Raw genomic sequence first — 27289 nt, 5'->3', positions numbered from 1 at the left:
AAACGAAAACCCAGACAGAAATTGCATTAAACTAACACCCAGACAGAAACTGCATTAAAAGTACACCCAGACCGAAACTGCATTAAACGAACACCAAGCCATAAATTGCATTAAACTAACAACCATCCTGAAACTGCATTAAACTAACAACCATCCAGAAACTGCATTAAATTAACAACCAGACAGAACCTGCATTAAACTAACACCCAGACAGAAACTGCATTAAACTAACACTCAGGCAGAAACTGCATTAAACGAATACCCAGAAAGAAATTGCATTAAACTAACACTCAGACAGAAACTGCATTAAAGAAACAACCATCCAGAAATTGCATTAAACGAACACACAGACAGAAATTGCATTAAACTAACACCCAGACAGAAACTGCATTAAACTAACAACCATCCAGAAACTGCATTAAACTAACAACCATCCAGAAACTGCATTAAACTAACACCCAGACAGAAACTGCATTAAAGGAACACCCAGACAGAAACTGCATTAAAGGAACACCCAGACAGAAACTGCATTAAACTAACACCCATCCGGAAACTGCATTAAACTAACACCCAGACGGAAACTGCATTAAACTAACAACCATCCAGAAACTGCATTACACTAACACCCAGACAGAAACAGCATTAAACTAACACCCAGACGGAAACTGCATTAAACTAACAACCATCCAGAAACTGCATTAAACAAACACCCAGGCAGAAACAGCATTAAACTAACACCCAGACAGAAACTGCATTAAAGGAACACCCAGACAGAAATTGCATTAAACTAACACCCAGATAGAAACTGCATTAAACTAACACCCAGACAGAAACTGCATTAAACTCCAGCTCACAATACAGGTGTTGATTAGCACACTGTTACAGCAACAATGTGCATTTATATAGTGCCTTTCACATAGTAAAATGTCCCAAGGCGCTTCACAGGAGCGTTATCAAACAAAATTTCACACAGAGCCACATAAAGAGATATTAGGACAGGTGACCCAAATCTTGGTCAAAGAGGTAGGTTCTAAGGAGAGTCCTAAAGGAAGAGAGAGAGAGGTGGAGAGGTTTAGGGAGGGAATTCCAGAGATTAGGACCAAGGCAGCTGAAGGCACGGCCGCCAATGGTGGGACGATGGAAATCAAGAATGCACAAGAGGCCAGAATTGGAGGAGCGCAGAGAGGATTAGAGGACTGGAGGAGGTAAAAGAAATAGGGAGGAGCTAGCTCATGGAGGGATTTGAACACAAGGATAAGAATTTTAAATTCGAGGCGTTGCCGGACCGGGAGTCAGTGTAGGTCAGCAAACACAGGGGTCATTGGAGAACGGGACTTGGCGAGCATTAGGATACGGGCAGCAGAGTTTTGGATGAGCTTAACTTTATGGAACATGAAAGATGGAAGGCCAGCCAGGAGAGCAATGGAACAGTCGAGTCTGGAGGTAACAGAATCCAACGACTTAAGAAGAAGTTCTCACCTGCTCGATGAAGCGGTCGGAGGCCATGCTGTACTTGCTCATTATGCTACTGCTGAGGGGCTCCGAATACTCAAACTGAGGATTGTAGGCGTACTTGGACTGAAAAAATGTCTCTTTCTCCTTGTCGACATTCATTGGTCTCAGCGCCACCAAGAGGCATGGGCTTTTAACTGGCGGCGGCTTCCGTGCGTTGTACCTTGCTATGTGTGGAAGAGAGGTGGCATTCCTGATCCGGGCCCGGGAGCGATCGGAGACCGCGCTGTTCACGCTGTACGAACTTTCGCTCCGTCTCATCCAGCTACAGTGTCCGTTACTGATGAGGCTCGGCCCAGCTATGAGCGACTTTCTGACCTTCAAGCCACAGCCGAGCGGCCCCGGGGCCTGCGATATAGTTCTCAAAGGCGCTTCCAGCTGTGTGGTGGCGAGGCTGTTGTGCGGCCGAATCCCGTTCCTCTCGCCGCTCTTACTCTCAACCTCTTTCTTGGGTGCTTTGGTCGTGCCAGTCCTCTTGCTCTTCTGAGACCCAGCCAAGGCCTGTGCTCCTGCATCAAGCACCATCGCCGAAGCCAGGAAGCAGCGCCGTGGGAAGCTGAACTTTATCCTCACGTTACCGTTCTGCACAATAGAAAAAAGAAATAACGTCATGTCCTCTGTGGAATTAAGGCCAGCTTCCACTTTGACTTGACACCTCACTTCCTGCCCAAGGAAGCGGAATTACCATCCTTAAGGAGTTAGACACTAGGCCTGAATCCAAGATTTAAATTTAAAAACCTACAAAAACACAGAAAGGCTTCCCTCGATGGCCCACATAACCGGTCATTGTAATGCCCGATTTACTCCCTGTCTGATTTTACGATCCATTGAAATCAACAGAGTAAAGCCAGGGTGGGGGAGACAGAGTTTACAATGGGCGCCCGACTCGAGCTCACCCATTTCCCGCCAGGGAGGTTTGGTTAAAATTACCCCCAGGGAGTCACTGAGCGCCACACAGACCAGGGATGGTCCCTGGTTCAATCTCCGACAAGGTGGCAGTAGCAGCGCTGCACAATTGGTGCCCCTGCATTAGAGGCAGAAAGTGATCATCTGGCAAGGTGACTCAGTGTTGAGTTACAACTGAACATTCTTAAAAAGAGAGACAGGAAGCCAGTTATTGCCACTTAATCGACCTCAAGATGTGCAGAACAGCACTCATTTCGTAACTGAACTCAAGATGGGATTTTTACAGCAATTAGAACTTTTGGTCTTAAAGGGACAGGCCAGATTGAACAGAGCTGGCCCTGGAATTCCCCCAGATGTATAATTCCAGCCTGCGATCGGCGGAAGCCCCGTGGACATGAGGTGAATGGCTGAAATGGCCCTTTCCCAGCGGGGTTCCCCAGGGTTACTTTGAGAGACCTGATGAGCCTCCGTGCAAATTCATGGCCAGCTCCGTCTTACCAGCAGAATAATGCATTGTGCAATATGTGGTTTAACGCTCCTGTCCTAATGCAGCAACATATTCTCCAATAATACAAGAGATCAACTAGTTAAGATATCAGGGGGGCGACTCATTATAGTATATATTTATGGAATTATCGAAAGGTAATTCTTTCACCTGGTTGAGACTGCTGAACCTTATTGCCCCACAAGCATCACTTCAGCAATAGGTCCAACACTTTGTAGGCCACTGATGTAAGGTCCTTGGTTATACTCTCAATGCAGGATGCATGTGTCTTGCCCGTTGTATTTTACAATAACACCTTGTATTTGTATAGTGCCTTTAACGCAGTAAAATGCCCCAAGGTGCCTCACAGGAGTGTAATCAGACAAAATTTGACACTGAGCCACATAAGGAGATTTTAAGTCAGGTGACCAAAAGCTTGGTCAAAGAGGTAGGTTTTAAGGAGCGTCTTAATGAGAAGAGAGAGGTAGAGAGGCACACACAGTATACAGTCACTAAACCAATTAAGGGGCCATTACTGGGGCAGCAGAACACATGTTCCAATACCAGGTGTGAAGATTAAATCTGACTGCCGTCCAAGTGATTTAAATTTAAAATTGGCTTCTATTTTTATTTGTCTATGTTTGGGGGAGGGCAAGCGTCGCTGGTTTAGCACTGCAGCATCTGTTCCGACCATCATTTCCTGTCGCTTCTTGGCAATCTCACTACTGAGCTGCTGCGGCTTTGATGCAAAAACAATCAGAGGTCCAGGTGAAACTGTGCGACTGTCTGGGATTTCATGGTTTGGCCTTCTGTCAATTCAGTGAGGTAGCAATGAAGACCATTGGGAGTTTAAGTATGAACCACACACCTAGTACTAAAATGGCTGCAACTTGATAAAACAAAATGTGATGGGATCAGATCAGCCCCCGTCGACTTCATCGGGCGGATTGTAAAAGACAGCCCATCTGATCCTGTTAGTTTTCCGTTGTGTGTGTTAGGTTATAATTATCCTCTTTGTCTTTGTTATTCCTATTACTGCATGTTTTATTTCATAGAATCATAGAATGTTACTGCACAGAAGGAGGCCATTCAGCCCATCGTGCCAGCTCTTTAAAAGAGCAATCCAATTAGTCCCACTCCCCTGCTCTTTCCCCATAGTCCTGCAAATTTTCCCCCTTCAAGTATTTATCCAATTCCCATTTGAAAGTTATTATTAATTCTGCTTTTCCAGACAGTGCATTCCAGATCACAACAGCTCGCTGAGTACATTTTTTTCCCTTTGTTGCTTCCTCACTGCCACCTCTGGTTCTTTTGCCAATTACCTTAAATCCGTGTCCTCTAGTTGCCAACCCTTCTGCCACTGGAACCAGTTTCTCCTTATTTACTCTATCAAAACCCTTCATGATTTTGAACACCTCTATCAAATCTCTCCTTAAACTTCTCTGCTCTATGGAGAACAACCCCAACTTCTCTTGTCTCTCCATGTAACTGAAGTTTTTCATTTCTGGTACCATTCTAGTAAATCTCTTCTGCACCTTCTCTCAGGCTTTGGCATCCTTCCTAAAATGTGGTGCCCAGAATTGGCCACAATACTCCAACTGGGGCCTAACCAGTGTTTTATAAAGGTTTAGCATAACTTCCTTGCTTTTGTGCTCTATGCTTCTATTTATAAAGCCAAAGATCCCTTATGCTTTTTTAACAGCTTTCTCAAACTTGTCCTGCCACCTTCAAAGACTTGTGTGCATTCACCCCCAGGTCTCTCTGTTCCTGCACCCCCTTTAAAATTGTACCACTTTGCTTATACCTGTACTGCCTCTCCTCATTTTTCCTACCAAAATGAATCACTTCACACTTATCTGCATTAAATTTCATCTGCCATGCGTCTGCCCATTTCATCAGTCTGTCTAAGTCCTCTTGAAGTCTGTTACTATCCTCCTCATTGTTTACTACAGTTCCAAGTTTCAAAAGAGCAGTGGTCCCAACACCAACCCTGAGGGACACATTTCCCTCCAGACTGAAAAATAACTGTTCACTGCTATTCTCTGCTTTCTGTCTCTTAGCCAATTACATATCCACACACCCTTTAATCCCATGGGCTTCAATTTTGCTACTAAGTCTATTATGTGATACTTTATCAAATGCTTTTTGAAAGTCCATATACACATCAACCGCACTAACCTCATCAATCCTCTCCACTACTTCGTCAAAGAACTCAATCAAGTTAGTCAAACATGATCTGCCTTTAACAAATCCATGCTGACTTTCATTTATTAATCCATATTTTTCCAAGTGCCAATTAATTTTGTCCTGGATTATTGTCTCTAAAAGTTTATACTGACTGGCCTGTAATTATAAGTATCCCTCGCCCCCTTTTTTTGAACAGGGTGTAACATTTGCATCCTCTGGTCCTCCAGCACCACTCCCATATCCAAGGAGAATTGGAAGATTGTGGCCAGAGCCTCCACAATTTCCATCATTAGTTCCCTCAGGAACCTAGGATGCATCGCATCTTGACGGGATGATTGTTCTACTTTTAGTCCTGCCAACCTTTTAAGTATCTCCTCTTTATCTATTTTTATCCTTCCCAATTTCTCTACTACCTCTTCCTTTACTGTGACATTAGAGTCATAGGCCTAGAAATTGGGTTTTGGCGCAGCGACGGCTTTAGCGCCGGAAGTTAGTGCCGGAGCTAAGTCGCGCTGGGCGGGCCAAAAATTCACTACTTCTGCGCCCAAACGGCTGCCGGCGCTGCTGAAAGCTGTTAGCGCCTGAAAACTGGCGCTATGCGCTGAATTTCGGCGCTATTCCGGCGCTGCGGCGCCCGCTGCGGTGCGGCAGGTTCGGGAAGTGCAGGCCTCCTCCTTCCCTTAAGGAGGAGCTGCCTGCACCCGGCCGCGGCCCGCGATAATCTTTTTAAAAATGAGCCCGGCACCTCGGACAAGTGCCGGGCTTGCTTCTGTTCCGGGGGGGGGGAAGTCCGGGGAGGGAGCTGCGGCCAGGCGGGCGGCGGGAAAGCGGCCGGCCGCCGCGGGGCCTTTAATGCGCCGGCGCAACGTTCTGTAAGGCACCTCTGCCAGAACGTTGCTTGCGGCTGCCACGGGCGAGGCGGCCGCAACTCAATTTCCGAGTTCGGGCGGGTTACCATGGCAACCGGGACGCTGTGCACACCGATGACGTCATCGGTGCCGGCGCAGCGCTACCGGCCTAACGCCGATTTAGGGCCCCTGTCAATTTCAAAACTGGCCATAACTTCGCCGCTAGGCCCTCTAGCGCCTCAAAAGCGGCGCTAAGGCCAGTGAATTTCTAGGCCATAGAGTCATAGAGTTCTACAGCACAGAAAGAGGCCCTTCGGCCCATCGTGTCTGCGCCGCCCATCCATCCCTGTCCAGTCTAATCCCATTTTCCAGCATTTGGTCCATAGCCTTGTATGCAATGGCATTTCAAGTGCTCATCCAAATGCTTCTTGAATGTTGTGAGGGTTCCTGCCTCTACCACCCTTTCAGGCATTGAGTTCCACATTTCAACCACCCTCTGGGTGAAGAAGTTCCTCCTCAAATCCCCTCTAAATCTCCTGCCCCTTACCCTGAATCTATGCCCCCTTGTTATTGACCCCCCTACTAAGGGGAAAAGTTCCTCTTTATCTACCCTATCTATGCCCCTCATCATTTTGTACACCTCAATCAGGTCCCCCCTCAGCCTTCTTTGCTCCAAGGAAAACAACCCCAGCCTGTCCAGCCTCTCTTCATAGCTGAGGCGCTCCATCCCAGGTAACATCCTAGTGAATCTTCTCTGCACCCTCTCCAAAGCAATCACATCCTTCCTATACTGAGGCGACCAGAACTGCACACAGTACTCCAGCTGTGGCCTCACCAGCGTTTTGTACAGCTCCATCATAACCTCCCTGCTCTTATATTCTATGCCTCGGCTAATGAAGGCAAGTATCCCATATGCCTTTTTAACCACCTTATCTACCTGTTCCGCTGCCTTCAGGGATCTATGTACATGTACACCAAGGTCCCTCTGACCCTCTGTACTTCCTAGGGTCCTACCACTCATTGTGTATTCCCTTGCCTTATTTGTCCGTCCAAAATGCATCACCTCGCACTTCTCAGGGTTAAATTCCATTTGCCACTTTTCCGCCCATCTGACCAACCCGTTTATATCGTCCTGTAGCCTGAGGCTTTCCTCCTCGCAATTTACCACCCCACCAATTTTCGTGTCATCTGCGAACTTACTGATCATACCTTTTACATTCTCATCCAAATCATTTATGTAGATCACAAACAACAAGGGACCCAGCACCGATCCCTGAGGTACCCCACTGGACACAGGCTTCCAGTCACAAAAGCAACCTTCGACCATCACCCTCTGCCTCCTGCCACTCAGCCAGTTTAGGATCCAACGCGCCAAGGCACCCTGGATCCCATGGGCTCTTACCTTCTTGACCAGTCTCCTATGCGGGACTTTGTCAAAAGCTTTACTGAAGTCCATGTAAACCACATCCACAGCATTTCCCTCATCCACCCCCCTAGTCACCCCCTCGAAAAATTCAATCAGATTTGTCAGACATGATTTACCCTTGACAAAGCCATGCTGACTATCCCCGATTAATCCTTGCCTCTCCAAGTGGAGACTAATTTTGTCCCTCAGAATTTTTTCCAATAATTTCCCTACCACAGATGTTAGGCTCACTGGCCTGTAATTCCCTGGTTTATCCCTGCTACCCTTCTTGAATAATGGTACTGCGTTAGCTGTTCTCCAGTCCTCTGGTACATCCCCTGTGGCCAGAGAGGTTCTGAAAATTTGTGTCAGAGCCCCTGCAATCTCCTCCTTTGCCTCCCACAGCAGCCTGGGATACATCTCGTCCGGGCCTGGGGATTTATCCACTTTTTGGCCTGCTAAAACTGCTAGCACCTCCTCCCTCTCGATGCTAATATGTTCAAGTATGTCACAGTCCCCTTGCCCGATTTCTATGTCTGCATCGTCTTTCTCCATAGTGAACACAGATGCAAAAAATTCATTTAAAACCCCGCCTACCTCATCTGGCTCTACACACAGATTGCCACTTTGGTCCCTAATGGGCCCTACCCTTTCCCTGGTTATCCTCTTGCCCTTAATATACTTATAAAACATCTTAGGATTTTCCTTTATTTTGCTCGCCAGTGTTATTTCATGGCCCCTCCTCGCCCTCCTAATTTCTTTTTTAAGTACGCCCCTGCACTTTTTATACTCCTCTAGGGCTTCTTCCGTCTTTAGTCTTTTGTAACTGCCAAAAGCCCCCCTTTTATTCCTAATGCATTTTTGTATCTCCCTTGTCATCCAAGGTTCCCTTTGCTTGTTGGTCCCACCCTTGACCTTTACAGGAACATGTTGGCGTTGTACTCTCTCTATTTCCCTTCAGAAAGTCTCCCACTGTTTTGATGTGGATTTTCCTATAAGTAGCTGCTCCCAGTCCACTTTGGCCAGATCCTGCCTTATCATATTAAATTGGCAGTATCCTCTTCTCTGGTGAAGACAGATGCAAAGTACTCATCTTGTACCTCACCCATGCCCTCTGCCTCCATAGGAAGATCTCCTTTTTGATCCCTAATCAGCCCACCCTTCCTTTGACTACCCTTTTACTATTTATGTTTAGAAAGGACTTTTGGGTTCTCTTTAATGTTACTCACTAATCTATTCTAATATTCTCTCTTTGCCCCTCCTATTTCCTTTTTTAGTTCTCCTCTGTACTTTTTGTATTCACCTTGGTTCTCTACGGATGATGATATTTATTACAAGCCTCCATTTTCTGTTTCATTTATCTTTAGTCATCCAGGGAGCTTTAGCTTTGGATGCCCTTCCTGAACTATCTCCTCTTTGAGGGCCTCCCATTGCGCATTTACTGTTTTACCTGCTAATCTTGGATTTCAACCTACCTGGGCCAGATCCCTTTTCAACCCACTGAAATTAGTCCTCCTGCAGTTGAATATTTTCACGTTTGATTTTTCCTTGACCTTTTACATAACTACTCTAAACCTAATGATACTGTGATCACTGTTTCCAAAAATGCTCCCCCACTGGAATATGCCCCATTTGTCCCACTTCATTCCCCAGAACTAGATCCAGCACTGCTTCCTTCCTCTTTGGGCTGGAAACACACAGATCAAGAAAGCTCTCTTGTACACGTTTCAGGAATTTCTCCCCCTCTTTGCCCTTTACACTGCTATTTTCCTAGTCTATATTTGGATCATTTAAGTCCCCCCCATTATCACTACTCTGTAGTTCTTGCATCTTACTGCAATTTGCCTGCAAATTTGCTCCTTTATCTCCTTCCTACAATTTGGTGGCCTATAGCAGTGGTTCTCAAACTTCTTTGGTCAAGGGACACCTTTTCAAATGGATTTGTAATCATGGACCCCCCCCCATCTAAATTATTATTGCCTCCTTGCATTGATACTGCACCAGGATCTTCTGGCAATGAATTGCAATGTAGCTATGGTGACATTTACAAAACAGGAATCCCTCAAGTATGTATGTATAAAATGATAGTGATTTCAAAGCACTGATTTTTTTAAAATTATAAATGCATTGGTTATTCAGTGTATTCAAGTGCTGCCCAGATTATGTCAGATTTGCTCCTTGACCAGCCTTTGAGTGTGAATCTAATGTTAATGTATGTCCGCCTTATGGGGCCTGTTCTTTTTGGCTGTTTCCCGGTAAAGCTGGCTGGTGGTTGGGACAGGATATTTGTTTACAGACGATCAGGTCCTCTCTCCGAGCAGCTGGCTCTGCGCTTTTCCACCTCGGACTCCTGTTGCTGCCGGAGACATCGTGGCTGCTGCTGGCCCGCAGTCTTTTTTTTTCTTGTATTAGGATTTATTGGAACACTTGACTTAGGAAGTGACACCAACATAAATATTTGTGGGAGCCAGCGAAATATTAATTACATTTGTACTTGATTAGACAATGCTGTTCATCAGCAAATTTTACATAGCAAACAAAATCAGGAAAGCGACCATTAAACAGAAAGAGTCCTGTAGCTTCAGGCAGGGCAAATCCAAGGACAACACATGAGAACAACTGCTCCTTCAGAGAAGGACTTCTGGCAGAGACAATAATAAGGCTACCAAAAGCTGTTCCACTACCAACACCGAAACCAGCCACTCCTACTGTGGCAGCTCCAGCACCAATAAACCTTGCAGCGGTGTCAATGTCCTGCCTTGTAGCACTCGTCTGGAACTCTCTGAGCACTGCTTGAGTAAATGAATTCTTTCCCTGGGTCCTTCTCAGAAGTGCTGTGTTTCCCTCATCGTATTTGTGTACCTCACAACAGCAACAGTGAGGACTGATAGTCACCCACTTGCAGATGGTGCAAGGCTCAGTGGAACTGGATGGCTGAGCCTCTGGCGTGAACATGACCGACACAGAAAGTGGTCTACAAAGAGCTCCAGGTCCATTGAGAACCGCTGCTGCGGCCGATACCATCTTATAGTGCAAGCGAACATTGCAGCAAAGAAACGGTCAAGTCTGGACAGGCACCAGCCGAGACCAGTAAAAATCCACAGCAGCAGCAGCAGGCTTTGCCCCTCCTTCCTTCTCCTCTTCTTCCTGCCGCCACACTCACCACCCCGTTCAGCAGCGCCCGGCTACTCCACACCGGCTCACTCTCCATCACCAATTGGGGTTTTTTTCATGGACCCCCAGAAGGTCTCCACGGACCCCAGTTTGTGAACCACTTGCCTAAAGTATACACCCAGCAGCGCAATAGCTCCTCCATTGTTCTTTAATTCTAACCATAGAGATTCTGGCTTTGAACACTTGAACAGTAAATTTGATCAATACTGCCACCCCCGCCCCTCCTTTTTTTCTTCCCTATCTTGCCTGAATACATTGTAGCCAGCAATATTAAGTGCCAATTCCTCCCCTTGTTTGAGCCAGGGGTTTCCCCCAAAAGGACCGTGCTGAGCTCCCATAGTCTTCTTCCCTTCTTAGGCAGCCCCTCGGAACCGAGGATGACTTGCTTCCACATTAAGAATGAGTTTGCAGGTGACTGATGAGTCCAATGTGGGACCTACAGTCTCTGTTACAGGTGGGGCAGACGGTGGTTGAAGGGGCGGGTAGGTAGTAGTCTGGGGTCTGGAGCATGGTTGTGATGTTGAGCTGATTACCTGACCTGTCTCTTTAATACCACTCATGCATCCCCTGTAGGGAAGTGCTCTAAACAGCCAACTCCAGGTAATGGAAGTTGCTTGTAAAATACACAAGGTTAGTCAGAAAGCAAATGTAAATGCTTCTAAATTTTAAGCTATAGGCCATCTGGGAATTCTGCATGCGCAGTATCTTTTCCAGCGGCAGCAGCTGGTGAGCGGCCTGCGTGGATTCTCCCGATTGGAGTGCATCTATGCACTTTAGGGGGAACATTGCTGCCAGGATCATCAGTAGAAAGCAACTGGCCAGGCGTGAGTAACGGGCAGCAGAATGAGCAGACACTGAGCTGTTATTTTTGATGGGGAATGCTGGTGATGCCCACTGAGAGATGTGGTTGAGAGCAGTAACTCCCCATGTAGAAGATTCTGGACCTTACCTGTGTTCATGACACACTCCATTGGAGATGGTACTCCCTGCACCACCACTCTGACCCCCAAATTGTCATCAGATGTTTCTACAACTATTAAAACATTGCTGCTCTTTGTTTTATATAATGGGCCAGATCTTGCTGGAAACATAACGGCATGTTAACGATGTTCGCCGCTATTAACACAGGAAACACTGATGGTAGCATAGTGGTAATGTGACTGGGCTAGTAATCCAAAGGCCTAGACTTCATGATCCAGTAGACCTGAGTTCAAACCCCACCATAGCAACTGGGGAATTTAAATTCAGTTAATTAAATAAAAATCTGGAATAATTACTAATACCAGCAATGGTAATCATGAAACTATCATTTTGTCATAAAAACCCATCTGGTTCACTAATGTCCTTTGGGGAAGGAAATCTTCTGGCCTTTATTTGACTCCAGACCCACAGCAATGTGGTTGACTCTTAATTGCCCTCTGAAATGGCCGAGCAAGCCACTCAATTGTAACAAACCGCTACAAAAAAGAATGAAACTGGAGGGACCACTCGGCACCGGCTACGGACACGGCAATGGCACACACACCCAGCCCAATCAACCCTGCAAAGTCCTCCTCAACAACATCTGGGGACTTGTGCCAAAATTGGGAGAGCTGTCCCACAGACTAGTCAAGCAACAGCCTGACATAGTCATGCTCAGAGAATCATACCTTTCAGCCAATGTCCCAGACTCCTCCATCACCATCCCTGGGTATGTCCTGTCCCACCGGCAGGACAGACCCACCAGAGGTGGCGGCACAGTGGAATACAGTCAGGAAGGAGTGGCCTGAGAGTCCTCAACATTGACTCCGGACCCCATGAAGTCTCATGGCTTCAGGTCAAGCATAGGCAAGGAAATCTCCTGCTGATTACCAACTACTGCCCTCCCTCAGCTGATGAATCAGTACTCCTCCATGTTGAACACCACTTGGAAGAAGCACTGAGAGTAGCAAGGGCACAGAATGTACTCTGGGTGGGGGACTTCTATGTCCATCACCAAGAGTGGCTCGGTAGCACCACTACTGGCCGAGTCCTGAAGGACATAACTGCAAGTCTGGGCCTGCGACAGGTGATGAGAGAACCAACACGAAGGAAAAACCTACTTGACCTCGTCCTCACCAATCTACAAGTCGCAGATGCATCTGTCCATGACAGTATTGGTAGCAGTGACCACTGCACAGTCATTGCGGAGACGAAGTCCCGTCTTCACACTGAGGACACACTCCATCGTGTTGTGTGGCACTGCCACCGTGCTAAATTGGATAGATTTAGAACAGATCTAGCAGCTCAAAACTGGGAATTCATGAAGCGCTGTGGGCCATCAGCAGCAGCAGAATTGTATTCCACCACAATCTGTAAACTCATGGCCCGGCACATCCCTCACTCTACCATTACCATCAAGGCAGGGGACCAACCCTGGTTCAATAAGGAATGTAGAAGAGCATGCCAGGAGCAGCACCAGGCGTACCTAAAAAGGGGGTGCCAACCTGGGGAAGCTGCAACACAGGACTACATGCATGCTAAAAAGCAGAAGCAGCATGCTGTAGACAGGGCTAAGTGTTCCCACAATCAACGGATTAGAGCAAAGCTCTGCAGTCCTGCCACATCCAGTCGTGAATGGTGGTGGACCATTAAACAACTAACAGGAGGAGAAGGCTCCATAAATATCCCCATCCTCAATGATGGTGGAACCCAGCACGTGAGTGCAAAAGACAAGGCTGAAGCGTTTGCAACCATCTTCAGCCAGAAGTGCCGAGTGGATGATCCATATCGGCCTACTCCTGAGGTCCCCACCATCACAGAAGCCAGTCTTCAGCCAATTCGATTCACTCCACGTGATATCAAGAAACGACTGAGCGCACTGCATACAGCAAAGGCTATGGGCCCCGACAACATCCCGGCTATCGGGCTGAAGACTTGTGCTCCAGAACTAGCCGCGCCTCTAGCCAAGCTGTTCAAGTACAGCTATAACACTGACATCTATCCGACAATGTGGAAAACTGCCCAGATATGTCCTGTCCACAAAAATCAGGACAAATCCAACCTGGCCAATAACTGCCCCTTCAGTCTACTCTCAATCATCAGCAAAGTGATGGAAGGTGTCATCGAAAGTGCTATCAAGCGGCACTTACTCACCAATAACCTGCTCACGGATGCCCAGTTTGGGTTCTACCAAACCACTTGGCTCCCGACCTCATTACAGCCTTGGTCCAAACATGGACAAAAGAGCTGAATTCCAGAGGTGAGGTGAGAGTGACTGCTCTTGAGATCAAGGCAGCATTTGACTGAGTGTGGCATCAAGGAGCCCTAGTAAAACTGAAGTCAATGGGAACCAGGGGGGGGGAACTCTCCACTGGCTGGAGTCATACCTAGCACAAAGGAAGATGGTTGTGGTGGTTGAAGTTCAATCATCACAGCCCCAGGACATCGCTGCAGGAGTTCCTCAGGGCAATGTCCTAGGCCCAATCATCTTCAGCTGCTTCATCAATGACATTCCCTCCAACATAAGGTCAGAAATGGGGATGTTCGCTGATGACTGCACAGTGTTCAGCGCCATTCACAACTCCTTAAATAATGATGCAGTCCATGCCCGCATGCAACAAGACCTGGACGACGTTCAGGCTTGGGCTGATAAGTGGCAGGTAATATTCGCACCACAGAAGTGCCAGGCAATGACTATCTCCAACAAGCGAGTATCTAACCATCGCCCCTTGACATTCAATGGTATTACCAGCACTGAATTCCCCACCATCAATATCCTGGGGGTCACCATTAATCAGAAACTTAACTGGACCAGCCATATAAATCTTCTTCTTAGGCAGTCCCTAGGAACTGAGGATGACTTGCTGCCACATTAAAAATGAGCTCGCAGGTGGCTGATTAGTCCAATGCGGGACCTACAGTCTCTGTCACAGGTGGGGCAGACGGTGGTTGAAGGGGCGGGTGGGTGGGGTGCTTGGGTTGACGTGCACTCCTTCCGCTGCTTGCGCTTGGCTTCCGCTTGCTCCCGGCGAAGAGACTCGAGGTGTTTGGCGCCTTCCCGGATGCTTCTCCTCCACTTTGTGCGGTCTTGGGCCAGGGATTCCCAGGTGTCGGTGGGGATGTTGCACTTTTTCAAGGAGGCTTTGAGGGTGTCCTTGAAGCATTTCCTCTGCCCACCTGGGGCTCTCTTGCCGTGCCGGAGCTCGGAGTAGAGCGCTTGTTTTGGGAGTCTCGTATCGGGCATGCAGACAATGTGACCCGTCCATCGGAGCTGATTGAGCGTGGTCAGAGCTTCAATGCTGGGGATGTTGGCCTGAGCAAGAACACTGACGTTGGTGCGCCTATCCTGCCAATGGATTTGCAGGGTCTTGCGGAGGCAGTGTTGGTGGTACCTCTCCAGTGCTTTGAGGTGCCTGCTGTACATGGTCCATGTCTCTGAGGCATACAGCAGGGCAGGTATCACTGTTGCCCTGTAGACCATGAGCTTAGTGCCGGGTTTGAGGTCCTCAGGCGACCGAAGGCTGCACTGGCACACTGAAGGCGGTGTTGGACTTCGTCGTCGACGTCTGCCCTTGTTGACAGTAGGCTCCCGAGGTATGGAAAGTGGTCCACGTTGTCCAAGGCCTTGTCGTGGATTTTGATAATCGGGGGGCAGCACTGTGTGGCGGGGGCAGGTTGGCAGAGGACCTTTGTCTTACGGATGTTTAGTGTAAGGCCCATGCTCTCGTATGCTTCGGTGAAGGTGTTTACGATGGTTTGGAGTTCGACTGTGGCAACAAGAGCAGGTCAGAGGCTAGGTATTCTGCGGCGAGTGTCTCACCTCCTGACTCCCCAAAGAATTTCCACCATCTACAAGGCACAAATAAAGAGTGTGATGGAATACTTTCCACTTGCCTGGCTGAGTGCAGCTGCAACAACACTCAAGAAGCTCGACACCATCCAGGACAAAGCAGCCCGCTTGATTGGCACCCCATCCACCACCTTAAACATTCACTCCCTCCACCACCTGTGTACCGTGGCTGCAGTGTGTACCATCTACAAGATGCACTACAGCAACTCGCCAAGGCTTCTTCAGCAGCACCTCCCAAACCCGCGACCTCTTCTATCTAGAAGGACAAGGGCAGCAGGCGCATGGGAACACCACCACCTCCAAGTTCCTCTCCAAGTCACACACCATCCTGACTTAGAAATATATCGCCGATCCTTCATCGTCACTGGGCCAAAATCCTGCAACTCCCTACCTAACAGCACTGTGGGAGTACCTTCACCACACGGACTGCAGCGGTTCAAGAAGGCGGCTCACCACCACCTTCTCAAGGGCAATTAGGGATGGGCAATAAATGCTGGCCTTGCCAGCGATGTCCACATCCCATGAACGAATAAAAAAAAATGTTTTTGAAATAACTCCGTACGTTGCGAAATGCCCCGCTCCAACAAGATCCAGCCCAATGTTTTTATAACTCCTTTTTACAGGTTCCCTTCCTTCTCCTTGCATGATTGCTCAGCTAATCTGTCTGATATTATACATAGTTACAGCCTTGCTGCCTCCTATGATGAAAATGGACCCAGGTAGCCTTGCTTGAGGCTGCTGGCGTGGATCATTTTCTGCTTTTCCATTGCCTTATGATCGTCCCAAACACAAGTCATCCTTTTGCGACCTTCATAAGAAAGGTTCTTTTATCTCTTTGGTTCCATTATGTTTGCTCTTTTTTCCGCAGTTCTGCTAAGTTCCACACACCCTTGGTCTATATAGAAAATCTGTATTTCTAGTCATGGTACCCATTGCTCTGGGCCTCATTCCTCTACCATACAGCAACATCTGTACTTCTCGGATTTGTTTTTACATTAATTTTCACCTTTTTTTTAGCGTGTTTGGAGTTTGCATCTGGAAGTCTTTCCTTCTTTTGTCAGCTCCCCTCAAACACCATCACTACTACAGATAACAAGATCATAATAAACCACCAATATCATTAAGGGGAGTCAGAGAGTAGGGGAGGGAAAACATGGGCGAGTCTGCCTATTCCAAGTGTCCACTTTAAGAATGGAAACATCAGTGGCTTGAGAGGAGATCACTTGCCCACTTGGTCAGGTTGGAGAAAGGGTCATGAAGCCAGGGTCAGGGCAATAGCTTGACAAGTAGGGAACAAATATTGATTATTAAAAAAGGCAGGGTTCTTTTTAATCAATGGTTAACCTTTCATGGTGTTCCACTTGAACACTGTGTGTTGTTAGATACAGTATATATAGAATTTCCTGCTATTTCATTGCTCATCTGCCAGTACTGCATATATTAATTTTATAATAATTGGGAAGAAAATGGTAAGCCCACCCCTCCCAATTTGTTTGCCATCTATGAATCTGGTAATACATTGTTGAAGGATTTTTTTTGTTATAATCAGTTCAACCTGCTCCAAGATGTCACTTTGCCACTGTGATGTCATGTCTTGTTACAGTCACATGGTTAACAGGGGCCAATAAACAGTGGTTCCCAAGGGCCAATGACAGATACATTGTGCCCAAGGGTCAATCAACGCAGTCAAACCCAATGAGCAGCAGGTCCTAGGGAAACAGTCACATATTTGCCAAAGGCCAAAAAGTGATTTGTGTATAAAAAGAAGCACCATCACCCCTTTGTCATTTAATCTCTCCAGCCTTCCACCCTATCACAGACCTTCCCTTTTTTAATTTCCTCCCCCTCCCTTTCCCTGCCTCTGTACTTGCATAAAACCTATTGTATCTCTAATCTTTTCCAGTTCTGAGGAAGGGCCATCGACCTGAAACATTAACTCTGTTTCTCTCTCCACAGTTGCTGCTTGACCTGCTGAGTATTTCCAGCATTTTCTGTTTTTATATAAAAAGTCTTCTGAACCCTTTCCCCCACCTGACCTGCCTTTACTACCATTAATCCAGAGCCCCGTCAGTCAAATGCAAAACAATCATATGATTAGATCCAGCCAATAACATTGATGGAAAGAGACATGAATAGAATAGTCATCTGATCACTATGAGCCAATGAGATTGGTCAAATGACACACCCAATTTTATTTTATATATCTGGCACAGTTTGGTGGTGCACTCCATTTAAACTCCAACAGTGATCTGACGGCGACTATAGCCCACAATCATCCATGTAGTGTTGTCAACTGTGTCCCTGTGGAAAGGCACACAATAGAAGTACGCCTTCCCCAATGGGAAGAGAAAGGCAGGAGGGGAAGGAGGAGTCAGAGTCACCACTCACTGATCGGTGGCATAGTGGTTAGCACTGTTGCCTCACAGCGCCAGGGACCCGGGTTCAAATCCGGCCTCGGGTGACTGTCTGTGTGGAGTTTGCACATTCTCCCCATGTTTGCGTGGGTTTTCTCCGGGTGCTCCGGTTTCCTCCCACAGTCCAAAGATGTGCGGGTTAGGTTGATTGGCCATGATAAAAAAATTGGCCCTTAGTGTTAGGGGGATTAAATACATGGGGTTATAGGGCTTGGGTGGGATGGCTGTCGGTGTAGGGACCGGGTGCTAGGGTTTGGATGATCAGCCATGATCTCGTTGAATGGTGGAGCAGGCTCAAAGGGCCGAATGGCCTGCTCCTATGTTCTATGTTTCTATCTCTTCGTTCCTGGTATCAGAGCAGGGCAAGGGAACTAAATGGCACCCATTTAGAGAGGGAAGGAAGAACGATAAATGAATCTCACCACATTAATTAGAATGTAATTGGAGACATTTGAAAAAGTTACTAGCGGAGTTGATTGTGGTAATTGGAGGAGATGCTCTTTTACTACACTGCATAATGCACAAATTATTACCATGCTGCTAAGGGGACTGTCTTTTTTCAGTCAACAGGTATACTTTCTGTAAAATTCTCTGGTTAATTAGAGGCAAATTGGTCCGAGACACATTCAGACTCCGGTGGAAAACTTGGTGTTAGATTTGCCTAGCCATTTCAATCCACCGTCATTTCCATCTCTGCCCTTGCATTCTATATCTAATTCTCAGTCTCTCTCATCACCTGCCCATGGTGTTGCTGTTATTCTGCAGACTGTTTTTATTTTGGTCCATCTCCCTCCCTCTTGTTGTGTATGTACCTTTAAGGGAATAACTGGTCTTAGACTGCAGTACCGGCAGTGACCACCCCTGTATAAAAGGCCCTAGCAGGCTTCTATAGTTTCAGTTTCAAGCTGCCTCTTGTTCAGTAAAGTACCTGTTAAACTGTTCTCCCGAAGTTCATGTATTATTGAGGCACAGACTTTACAGTGGCGACGAGTAAGTTCGAACTCACCTGCAGCGTGGCATCATCTCACGGGGATCTCGCCTGAAAGGAAGGTCCTGGAAGGTCGCAGTCTGAGCAATGGGCGTCGACCGAGGGCAACCACCCAAAGAATCCATCGGTGTTTGGAGAATTGCGGGAGAGACTATGGTTCCAGCGAATCGTGCTGGTAGCAGGTAGCGCGCTGACCTTTCCGGACTGCGGCGGGCTCAAGCTCGATCAAGCGGCTCTACAAATCGGGCTGCACAGCGTCGCCGGGAAAAGAAAACAAGAGAGAGAGGGTGGAGCGCACAGGGCGCGGTCGGTGCTCGAGAACAGGACAGCGGAGAGAAACCAAACGGGGGGGGAAGGAAAGCGAGACGCGCCGAAGCTGCGGGTCGCCGCCATTACCCCGTAGAACGCTAGGAGCAGCGTGGCAGTAAGGGAAAGAAGCAAAAGTGCGGGAGGCGCCATTTTATCCCGTTGGGGAAGAAGCAAAAGCGCAGGAGGCGCCATTTTATTCCATTGGGGAAGAAGCAAAAGCACGGGAGGCGCCATTTTAAATCGCCCAAGATGCCGAAAAGTGGCAGTATCACTGCTTTCGACAACGAGGTAGAAGACTGGACCACGTATGTAGAAAGAATCGAAGTGTACTGCAAGGCAAATGAGGTGGCCGATGGAAAGAGGGCGTCGGTATTATTAAATCTGATGGGTGCGAATACGTACGGCCTATTGCGGAATTTAATTACCCCAGCTAAACCAATGGAGAAAACTTTTGAGGAGATTGTTCATATCTTACAGGAACACCTAAGCCCTACACCACTGCTAATAGCAGAAAGATTCAAGTTCCATAAAAGAAACCAGCACAAAGATGAAAGCAATGCTGACTATCTTACGGAACTACGCAAGTTATCGAAGCACTGCCAGTTCGGAGCAGGACTGGCAGACACCTTATGGGATAAGTTTGTCTGCGGGCTCCAGAGTGAAGGAACCCAGAAACGACTACTTTCAAAAAAGGACCTGACGCTAGAACAGGCTTTCAGCGTGGCAGTATCCTACGAAGCAGCAGCACGGGGAGCTGCGGAAATACAACAGAAACCACAAGAATACAGCACTAACGAAATGGCGTATGGAGCCGAAAAGTGCTATCGCTGTGGCAGAGCAACCCATGAGCAGAAGGACTGCTGGTTTAAAGACTAAATATGCAGGCAATGCGGGAAAATGGGACAAATAGCAAGAGTCTGCAGGTCGGGAAAGAAGACCAACATGACAAGAACTACTAAGGAACAGTACAGGAAAGTAAAGAAACTGACAGATAGTAGTTCCGAAGATCAGGAGAGTGATAAGGACTCCGGGAGCAGGCGACTAAGTTGTTTAAAATTACACAACGTGATCGCAAAAGAAGATCACCGAACCATTTGGGTCACCCTCATGATAGCAGGGTCCCCAGTGAAGATGGAATTGGACACAGGATCAGCCCTAACTGTCATGAATCGACGAGACTATGAGCGGCTATTCTCGCACATGCCCTTAAAGGACACGTCCATTGTATTGAAGACATACACGGGGCAAAAGGTCTACCCCAGAGGAAAAATAAGGGTGCCATTTGAATATAACGGAAAGGAAACACAGAAACTATACTTGTATATACTACGAGATGGAGGACCACCATTATTGGGATGTGAATGGATCCGAAGACTACAATTGGATTGGCATTCCATTCTGGCACTAACTGTGACTGACAAAAAAGATGATGACGTCGCACCTGGATGTCTGTCACAAATTCTATCTGATGCGGAAGAGGTGTTCCAACAAGGACTTGGGACTCTAAAAGGAGTAAAGGCAACCATAAAGATTTAGGATAACGCAACCCCAAAATTTTTCAAGGCCATACTGGTGCCATATGTGATACGCCCAGCTGTGGAAGCTGAACTGGAGAGTCTGGAGCGTTCGGGGGTGCTGTCTAAGGTGGACTGGAGCGAGTGGGCCACACCCATCATTCCTGTAATGAAGAAAGCATTGAGCAGCACACCTGGGGAGCCAAGGAAGGTTCGCATCTGTGGGGACTTCAAGGTGACTGTGAACCCAGTCCTGCACACAGTACAGTATCCGCTTCCGCGGATAGAAGATATTTTCGCCTCACTATCTGGAGGGAAACGTTTTACAAAGATTGACCTGGCTCAAGCGTATCTACAAATGGAGGTGGAAGAAGCATCTAGGAAATACCTCACGATAAACACTCACAAAGGCCTTTACCAGTACAATCGACTGGTATTTGGGGTAGCATCAGCCCCGGCTATGTGGCAGAGGGCAATGGAACAAGTCCTGCAAGGGATCCCGGGGACCCAGTGTTATTTGGACGACATCCTGGTTACGGGCGAAAATGACAATGAACACCTTGCCAACCTGGAACAGGTGCTCATGAGATTGCAGGAATATGGGCTACGAGCCAACCGTCCCAAATGCGAGTTCTTCAGGAGACAAATCTCGTATTGTGGCCACATGATTGATGAGGAAGGGTTGCATAAGTCGCCGGACAAGATTGAGGCTGTAGTCAAGGCTCCAGCACCAGAAAATGTTTCGCAACTGAGGTCGTTCCTCGGGTTGGTAAACTACTACCATAAGCTCTTGCCGAATTTATCTACAATTCTGCACCCACTGAACGCCCTCCTTCAAACTGGTGTAAGATGGAAATGGAGTGATGAGTGTAAGCGTGCCTTTCAGGAATGTAAATGTCAAATCACTTCAAAAGAAGTATTGGCCCACTACAACCCAACACTACCGATTCGGTTGGCATGTGATGCATCACCTTATGGCATTGGAGCGGTGCTATCACACAAATTCCGTGATGGTTCAGAGAGGCCAATAGCCTTTGCATCGCGCTTGCTAACCTCAGCCGAGCGTAACTACGCCCAGATTGACAGGGAGGCCCTCAGCCTGGTGTGGGGGGTGAAGAAGTTCAATCACTATCTGCACGGGCAGAAATTCACCCTACTGACTGATCATCAACCCCTGGTCTCAATTTTTAACCCAAAGAAGGGCGTTCCGGTGATGACGGCTGCAAAGATGGTCACTTTTTCTAGGGGCACATCAGTATGACATAGAGTACAAAGGTACGAAACAACATAGAAACGCTGATGGGCTGTCGCGCCTACCGTTGCCTACGGCGGAAGAAGCACCTGCAGTGGACCCTGTGGAGATATTCCATGTGACCATAGTGGAATGTTTGCCTGTTACAAACGCAAGTATTGAGAAGGAAACCCGAAATGACCCGACACTCTCTCGGATCTATGATTTGACGGTGAAGGGATGGCCAGCATATGGCGACTCACTGTTGCCAGCATTCTCGCAAAGGAGAGAACAGCTGTCAGTGTGCCGGGGAACCTTGATGTGTGGATCCCGAGTGGTAATTCCACCCAAGTTGAGAGATAGAGTACTCAATGAGCTTCACGAGGGTCATCTGGGAGGGGTAAAAATGAAGAGCCTAGCCAGGGCGTTTGTGTGGTGGCCGGGAATCAATAAAGAAATCGAGAATATGACCAAGAGATGCACAGGATGCCAGAAGGTCCAAAACGCTCCACCACAGGCCCCGCTACATCCATGGGAGTGGCCCTCATCTCCATGGCAACGGGTACACATTGATTTCGCTGGTCCATTTATGGACTCAATGTTTCTAATTGCTGTGGACGCCCATTCGAAATGGCCAGAGGTCATTAAAATGTCCCCCACCACCACGGAGAAAACTATTGCAGTCCTACGGACCATCTTCACCAGGAATGGCTTGCCAGAACAGATTTGCTCCGACAATGGGCCACAGTTTGTGTCAGAGGATTTCCGGAGGTTTTTGAGGAATAATGGGGTGAAACATTACACATCTGCCCCATATCATCCAGCCACAAATGGATTGGCTGAGAGGTTTGTTCAGACCTTTAAAAAGGCCATCAAGGCAATGTATAATGACGACATACCACTGCAACACAAGGTGGATAACTTCCTGTTTGCTTACCGGAATGCGACACATGCAGTAACCAACCAAACTCCAGCCGTACTGTTTTTCAACCGGAGACTAAGATGTCGCTTGGATTTGCTCAAACCAAACATAAGACGAGATGTTGAGGATAAGCAGTTCCAGCACATAAATGAGAAGCCAACCAGGAGCTTCAAGATAGGGCAACCAGTCTTGGCCCGCGATTACCGCACAGAAAAATGGCAGCCAGGCACGATATGCACACAGCAGGGACCACTAATGTACACAGTGGACGTTGGAGAGAGCATCGTGAGACGCCATGCTGACCAGATTCTAGAGTCACAGGAACAAGCCAAACCTGTACCACAAGCATGTGCACCTGGTAATGAGCCCAAAGTACAGATTGCGTCTACCTCAGAAGCAGGGATATTGGAAGCTGATGAACCAACCAATGACAATGGGCCAGAATTGACTCCACCGCCAGAACAGGATACTCGAGAAAGGCGCTATCCAGACCGGATCAGGAAGCCTCCTCAAAGACTGAACTTATAAATGACTATTTCAGTTGATGTATATATTACTGAGAAAATTGTAATTGTAATTAGTTATTATTTAGTTGTTAAATGAATGTTATGTACTGTTTATCTAAAAGGGGAGGAATTGTTGTGTATGTACCTTTAAGGGAATAACTGATCTTAGACTGCAGTACCGGCAGTGACCACCCCTGTATAAAAGGCCCTAGCAGGCTTCTGTAGTTTCAGTTTCAAGCTGCCTCTTGTTCAGTAAAGTACCTGTTAAACTGTTCTCCCGAAGTCCATGTATTATTGTCCATTTGCTTTATTTGAATTGTTAGATGAATGGAAGCAATAACATTTCTGTTGGAACTTTATTGTGAAATTACTATTTGAAAAATAGATCTTCAGAAGTAGTTTTTTTTGGTCTGACAAACTCATATCCAAACAGCAACCCCCCCCCCCCCCCCCCACGCCACTGCTGTGTTTCCCTCGCTTTCTTTCTCTCTACCCACCACTTCCCCCACCCAAATCCGCCGGTGTTGTTGCTAACCACAGTGTTATTCTGCACAGTGTGATTATAAAGTAAGAATCTTTTACCAGTGAAGATGCTCAGAGAAGCCTTGCCCTCAAGGGCATCCCTGATTACATCTTAACAGTCCTACTTTGGCACATTCAGTATGAGGGGGAAGGAGAGGAAATACTGCTGCGGAGGGACATTTATAATAGCAGAAATAAGACATTTTAAAACAGTTCCAACTTCTTTAAAACATGTCTTTTCTTTGTGCTCCCCTGTACTGTGTGCACCATCCTCTGCCAAGGTGGGCACCAAGTAGCCCCAACTTGTGTCACTGCCACTCCAACTGTTTTTTCTATTTATTCATTCACGGGATGATGGCATCTCTGGCAAAGTTAGTATTTGTTGCCCATCTCTATTTGACCTTGAGAAGGTGAGCCGCCTTCTTGAACCACTGCAGTGTGTTGAAGATACTCCCTGTTAGACAGGGAGTTGCAGGATCTTGACCCAGCGACAATGAAGGAACAGCGATATATTTATAAGTCAGGATGCTGTTTGACTTGGAGGTGGTGATGTTCCCATGCGCCTGCTGCCCTTGTCCTTCTAGGTGGCAGAGGTCGCAGGTTTGGGAGGTGCTGTTCAAGAAGACTTGGTGAGTTGCTGCAGTGCATCTTGTAGATGGTACACACTGCAATCATGTTGCGCCAGTGGTGGAGAGAGTGAATGTTTAAAGTGGTGGATGGGGTGCCAATCAAGCAGACAGCTTTGTCCTGGATGGTGTTGAGCTTCCTGAATGTTGGAGCTGCACTCATCCAGGCAAGTGGAAAGTATTCCATCGCACTGCTGACTTGTGCCTTGTAGGTGGTGAAAAAGCTTTGGGGAGTCAGGAGTTGAGTCACTTGCCGCAGAATACCCAGTCCTCTGATCTGCTCTTGTAGCCACAGCAGTCATTTATGTGACTGGTCCAGTTAAGTTTCTGGTTAATAGTGACCCAGGATAGTGATGGTGGGGGATTTGATGATGGTAATGGCATTGATTGTCATGGGAAGTTGGTTAGACTCTCTCTTTTTGGAGATGGTCATTGCCCGTTTGTCACTTATTAGCCCAAGCCTGATGTTGTCCAGGTCTTGCTGCATGCAGGCCTGGATGTTGTCCAGGTCTTGCTGCATACGAGCAAAGACTGCTTAATTATCTGAGGAATTGTGAATGGAACTGAACACTGTGCAATCATCAGCAAACATCCCCAATTCTGACCTTATGATGGAGGGAAAGTCATTGATGATGCAGCTGAAGATGGTTGGGCATAGGACACTGCCCTGAGGAATTCCTGCAACAATGTCTGGGGCTGAAATGAATGGCCTCCAACAGCCACCTTCCTTTGTGCTAGGTATGACTCCAGCCAGTGGAGAGTTTTCCACCTGTTCTCCATTGACTTCAGTTTTACTAGGGCTCCTTGGTGCCTCACTCGGTCAAATGCTGCCTTGATGTTGATGGCAGTCACTTTCACCTCATCGCTGGAATTCAGCTCTTTTGTCCATGTTTGGACCAAGGCTGCAATGAGGTCTGGAGCCAAGTGGCCCTGGCAGAACCCAAACTGAGCATCGGTGAGTAGGTTGTTGGTGAGGAAGTGTTGCTTGATAGCACTGTCAACGACACCTTCCATCACTTTGCTGATGATTGAGAGTAGGCTGATGGTGCAGTGATTGGCCGGAGTGATTGGCCGGATTGGATTTGTCCTGCTTTTTGTGGAAAGGACATAATTGAGCTATTTTCCACATTGTTGGGTAGATGCCAGTGTTGTAGCTGTACTGGAACAGCTTGGCTAGAGGCGTGGCTAGTTCTGGAGCACAAGTCTTCATCACTACAGCTGGCATGTTGTCGGGCCCATAGACTTTGCTGTATCCAGTGCGCTCAGCCATTTCTTGTATCATGTGGAGTGAGTCGAATTGGCTGAAGACTAGCTTCTGTGATGGGTGGGGACCTCAGAAGGAGGCCGAGATGGATCATCCACTCGGCACTTCTGGCTGAAGATAGCTGCGCAGCCTCATCTTTTGCACTCATGTGCTGGGCTCCACCATCATTGACGATGGGGATATTCGTGGAGCCTCCTCCTCCTGTTAATTGTTTATTGGTCCACCACCATTCACGACTGGAATTGGCAGGACTGCAGAGCTTTGACCTGATCCATTAGTTGTGGGATCGCTTAGCTCTGTCTATAGCATGCATGTAGTTCTGGGTTGTAGCTTCGCCAAGTTGGATCTCATTTTCATGTTCGCCTAGTACTGCCCCTGGCATGCTCTTCTACAATCCTCATTGAACCAGGGTTGCTCACCTGGCTTGATAGTAATGGTAGAGTGAGGGATATGCTGGGCCGTGAGGTTACAGATTGTGGTGGAATACAATTCTGCTGATGCTGATGGTTCACAGCACCTCAATGGTGCCCAGTTTTGAGCTGCTTGGTCTGTTCTGAATCTATCCCATTTAGCATGGTGGTAGTGCCACACAGCACGATGGAGGGTGTCCTCAGTGTGAAGACAGATCTTCGTCTCCACAAGGACTCTGTGACAAGTAGATTGGTGAAGATGAGGTCAAGTAGGTTTTTCCCTCGTGTTGGTTTTCTTACCACGTGCCACAGGCCCAGTCTGGCCAGCTCGGTCAGTAGTGGTGCTACCGATCCACTCTTGGTGATGGACATTGAATTGAGGGGCTTTAAGGGGCTGTGTGGCCCATTCACAGTTTTGCGCATGTGTGAAATTTAACATTGAAAAAGCCGGTCCTGGGCTGCGCAGCTTAGAGGGAACGTTGCTTGCTACCCTCAGTGGTGTTCAATTCGTCAGCTGAGGGATGGCTGGTAATCAGCAGGAGGTTTCCTTGCCAATGTTTGATCTGATGCCATGAGACTTCATGGGGTCCGGTGTCAATGTTTAGGATTCCAAGGTCACTCACTCTCGACTGTATACCACTGTCCCACCACCTCTGGTGGGTCTGCACTGCCGATGGCGATGGAAGACTCTGAGATGTTGGCTGATAGATATGATTCTGTGAGTATGACTACGTCAGTCTGTTTCTTGACTAGTCTGTGGGACAGCTCTCCCAATTTTGGCACAAGTCCTCAAATGTTAGTGAGGAGGACTTTGCAGGTTCGACTGGACTGGGTGTGCCTTTGTCATGTCCGAATCAAATGCCTAGGTTGAAGTTGAGTGGTCCGTCCAGTTTGGAATGGCCTGAGTGGCTTGCTAGGTCATTTCAGAGGGCAGTTAAGAGTCAACCACATTGTTGTGGTCTGGAGTCAGATATAGACCAATCCTGGTAAGGGCGGTTTCATCCCTAAAAGGCAGGAACCAGTTGGGTTTTTACAATCCAATAGCTTCATGCTCACTATTGGGAGCTTTTTATTGCAGATTTATTTAATTAAAGAAATAGAAAGACTTGCATTTCTATAGGCCTTTCACGACCACCGGATGTCACAAGTTACAGTCAATGAAGTACTTTTGAAGTGGAGTCACTGTTGTAATGTGGGAAAAGCAGCAGCCAATTTGCACACAGCAAGCTCCCACAAACAGCAATGTGATAATGACCA

At 47.5% G+C, this 27289-nt stretch overlaps 1 protein-coding gene across 1 annotated transcript in view; it reads right to left on the bottom strand.

Moving 5' to 3' along the window:
- Window positions 1–27289, bottom strand: part of LOC147116245 (microtubule-associated tyrosine carboxypeptidase 1-like) — a 118687-nt gene that overhangs the window by 85714 nt on the left and 5684 nt on the right. The window contains exon 2 of the mRNA XM_085991030.1: window positions 1480–2094. Coding sequence (XP_085847156.1) covers window positions 1480–2037 — 558 coding nt within the window. The 5' untranslated portion in view covers window positions 2038–2094. The remainder of the gene's footprint in view (window positions 1–1479; window positions 2095–27289) is intronic.

This window comes from Somniosus microcephalus, chromosome 6 (assembly GCF_052327205.1).
Source record: "Somniosus microcephalus isolate GS21.2 chromosome 6, FLI_Smic_1.0, whole genome shotgun sequence".
Taxonomy (NCBI): domain Eukaryota; kingdom Metazoa; phylum Chordata; class Chondrichthyes; order Squaliformes; family Somniosidae; genus Somniosus; species Somniosus microcephalus.
This window is presented reverse-complemented; position numbering and strand designations above follow the sequence as displayed.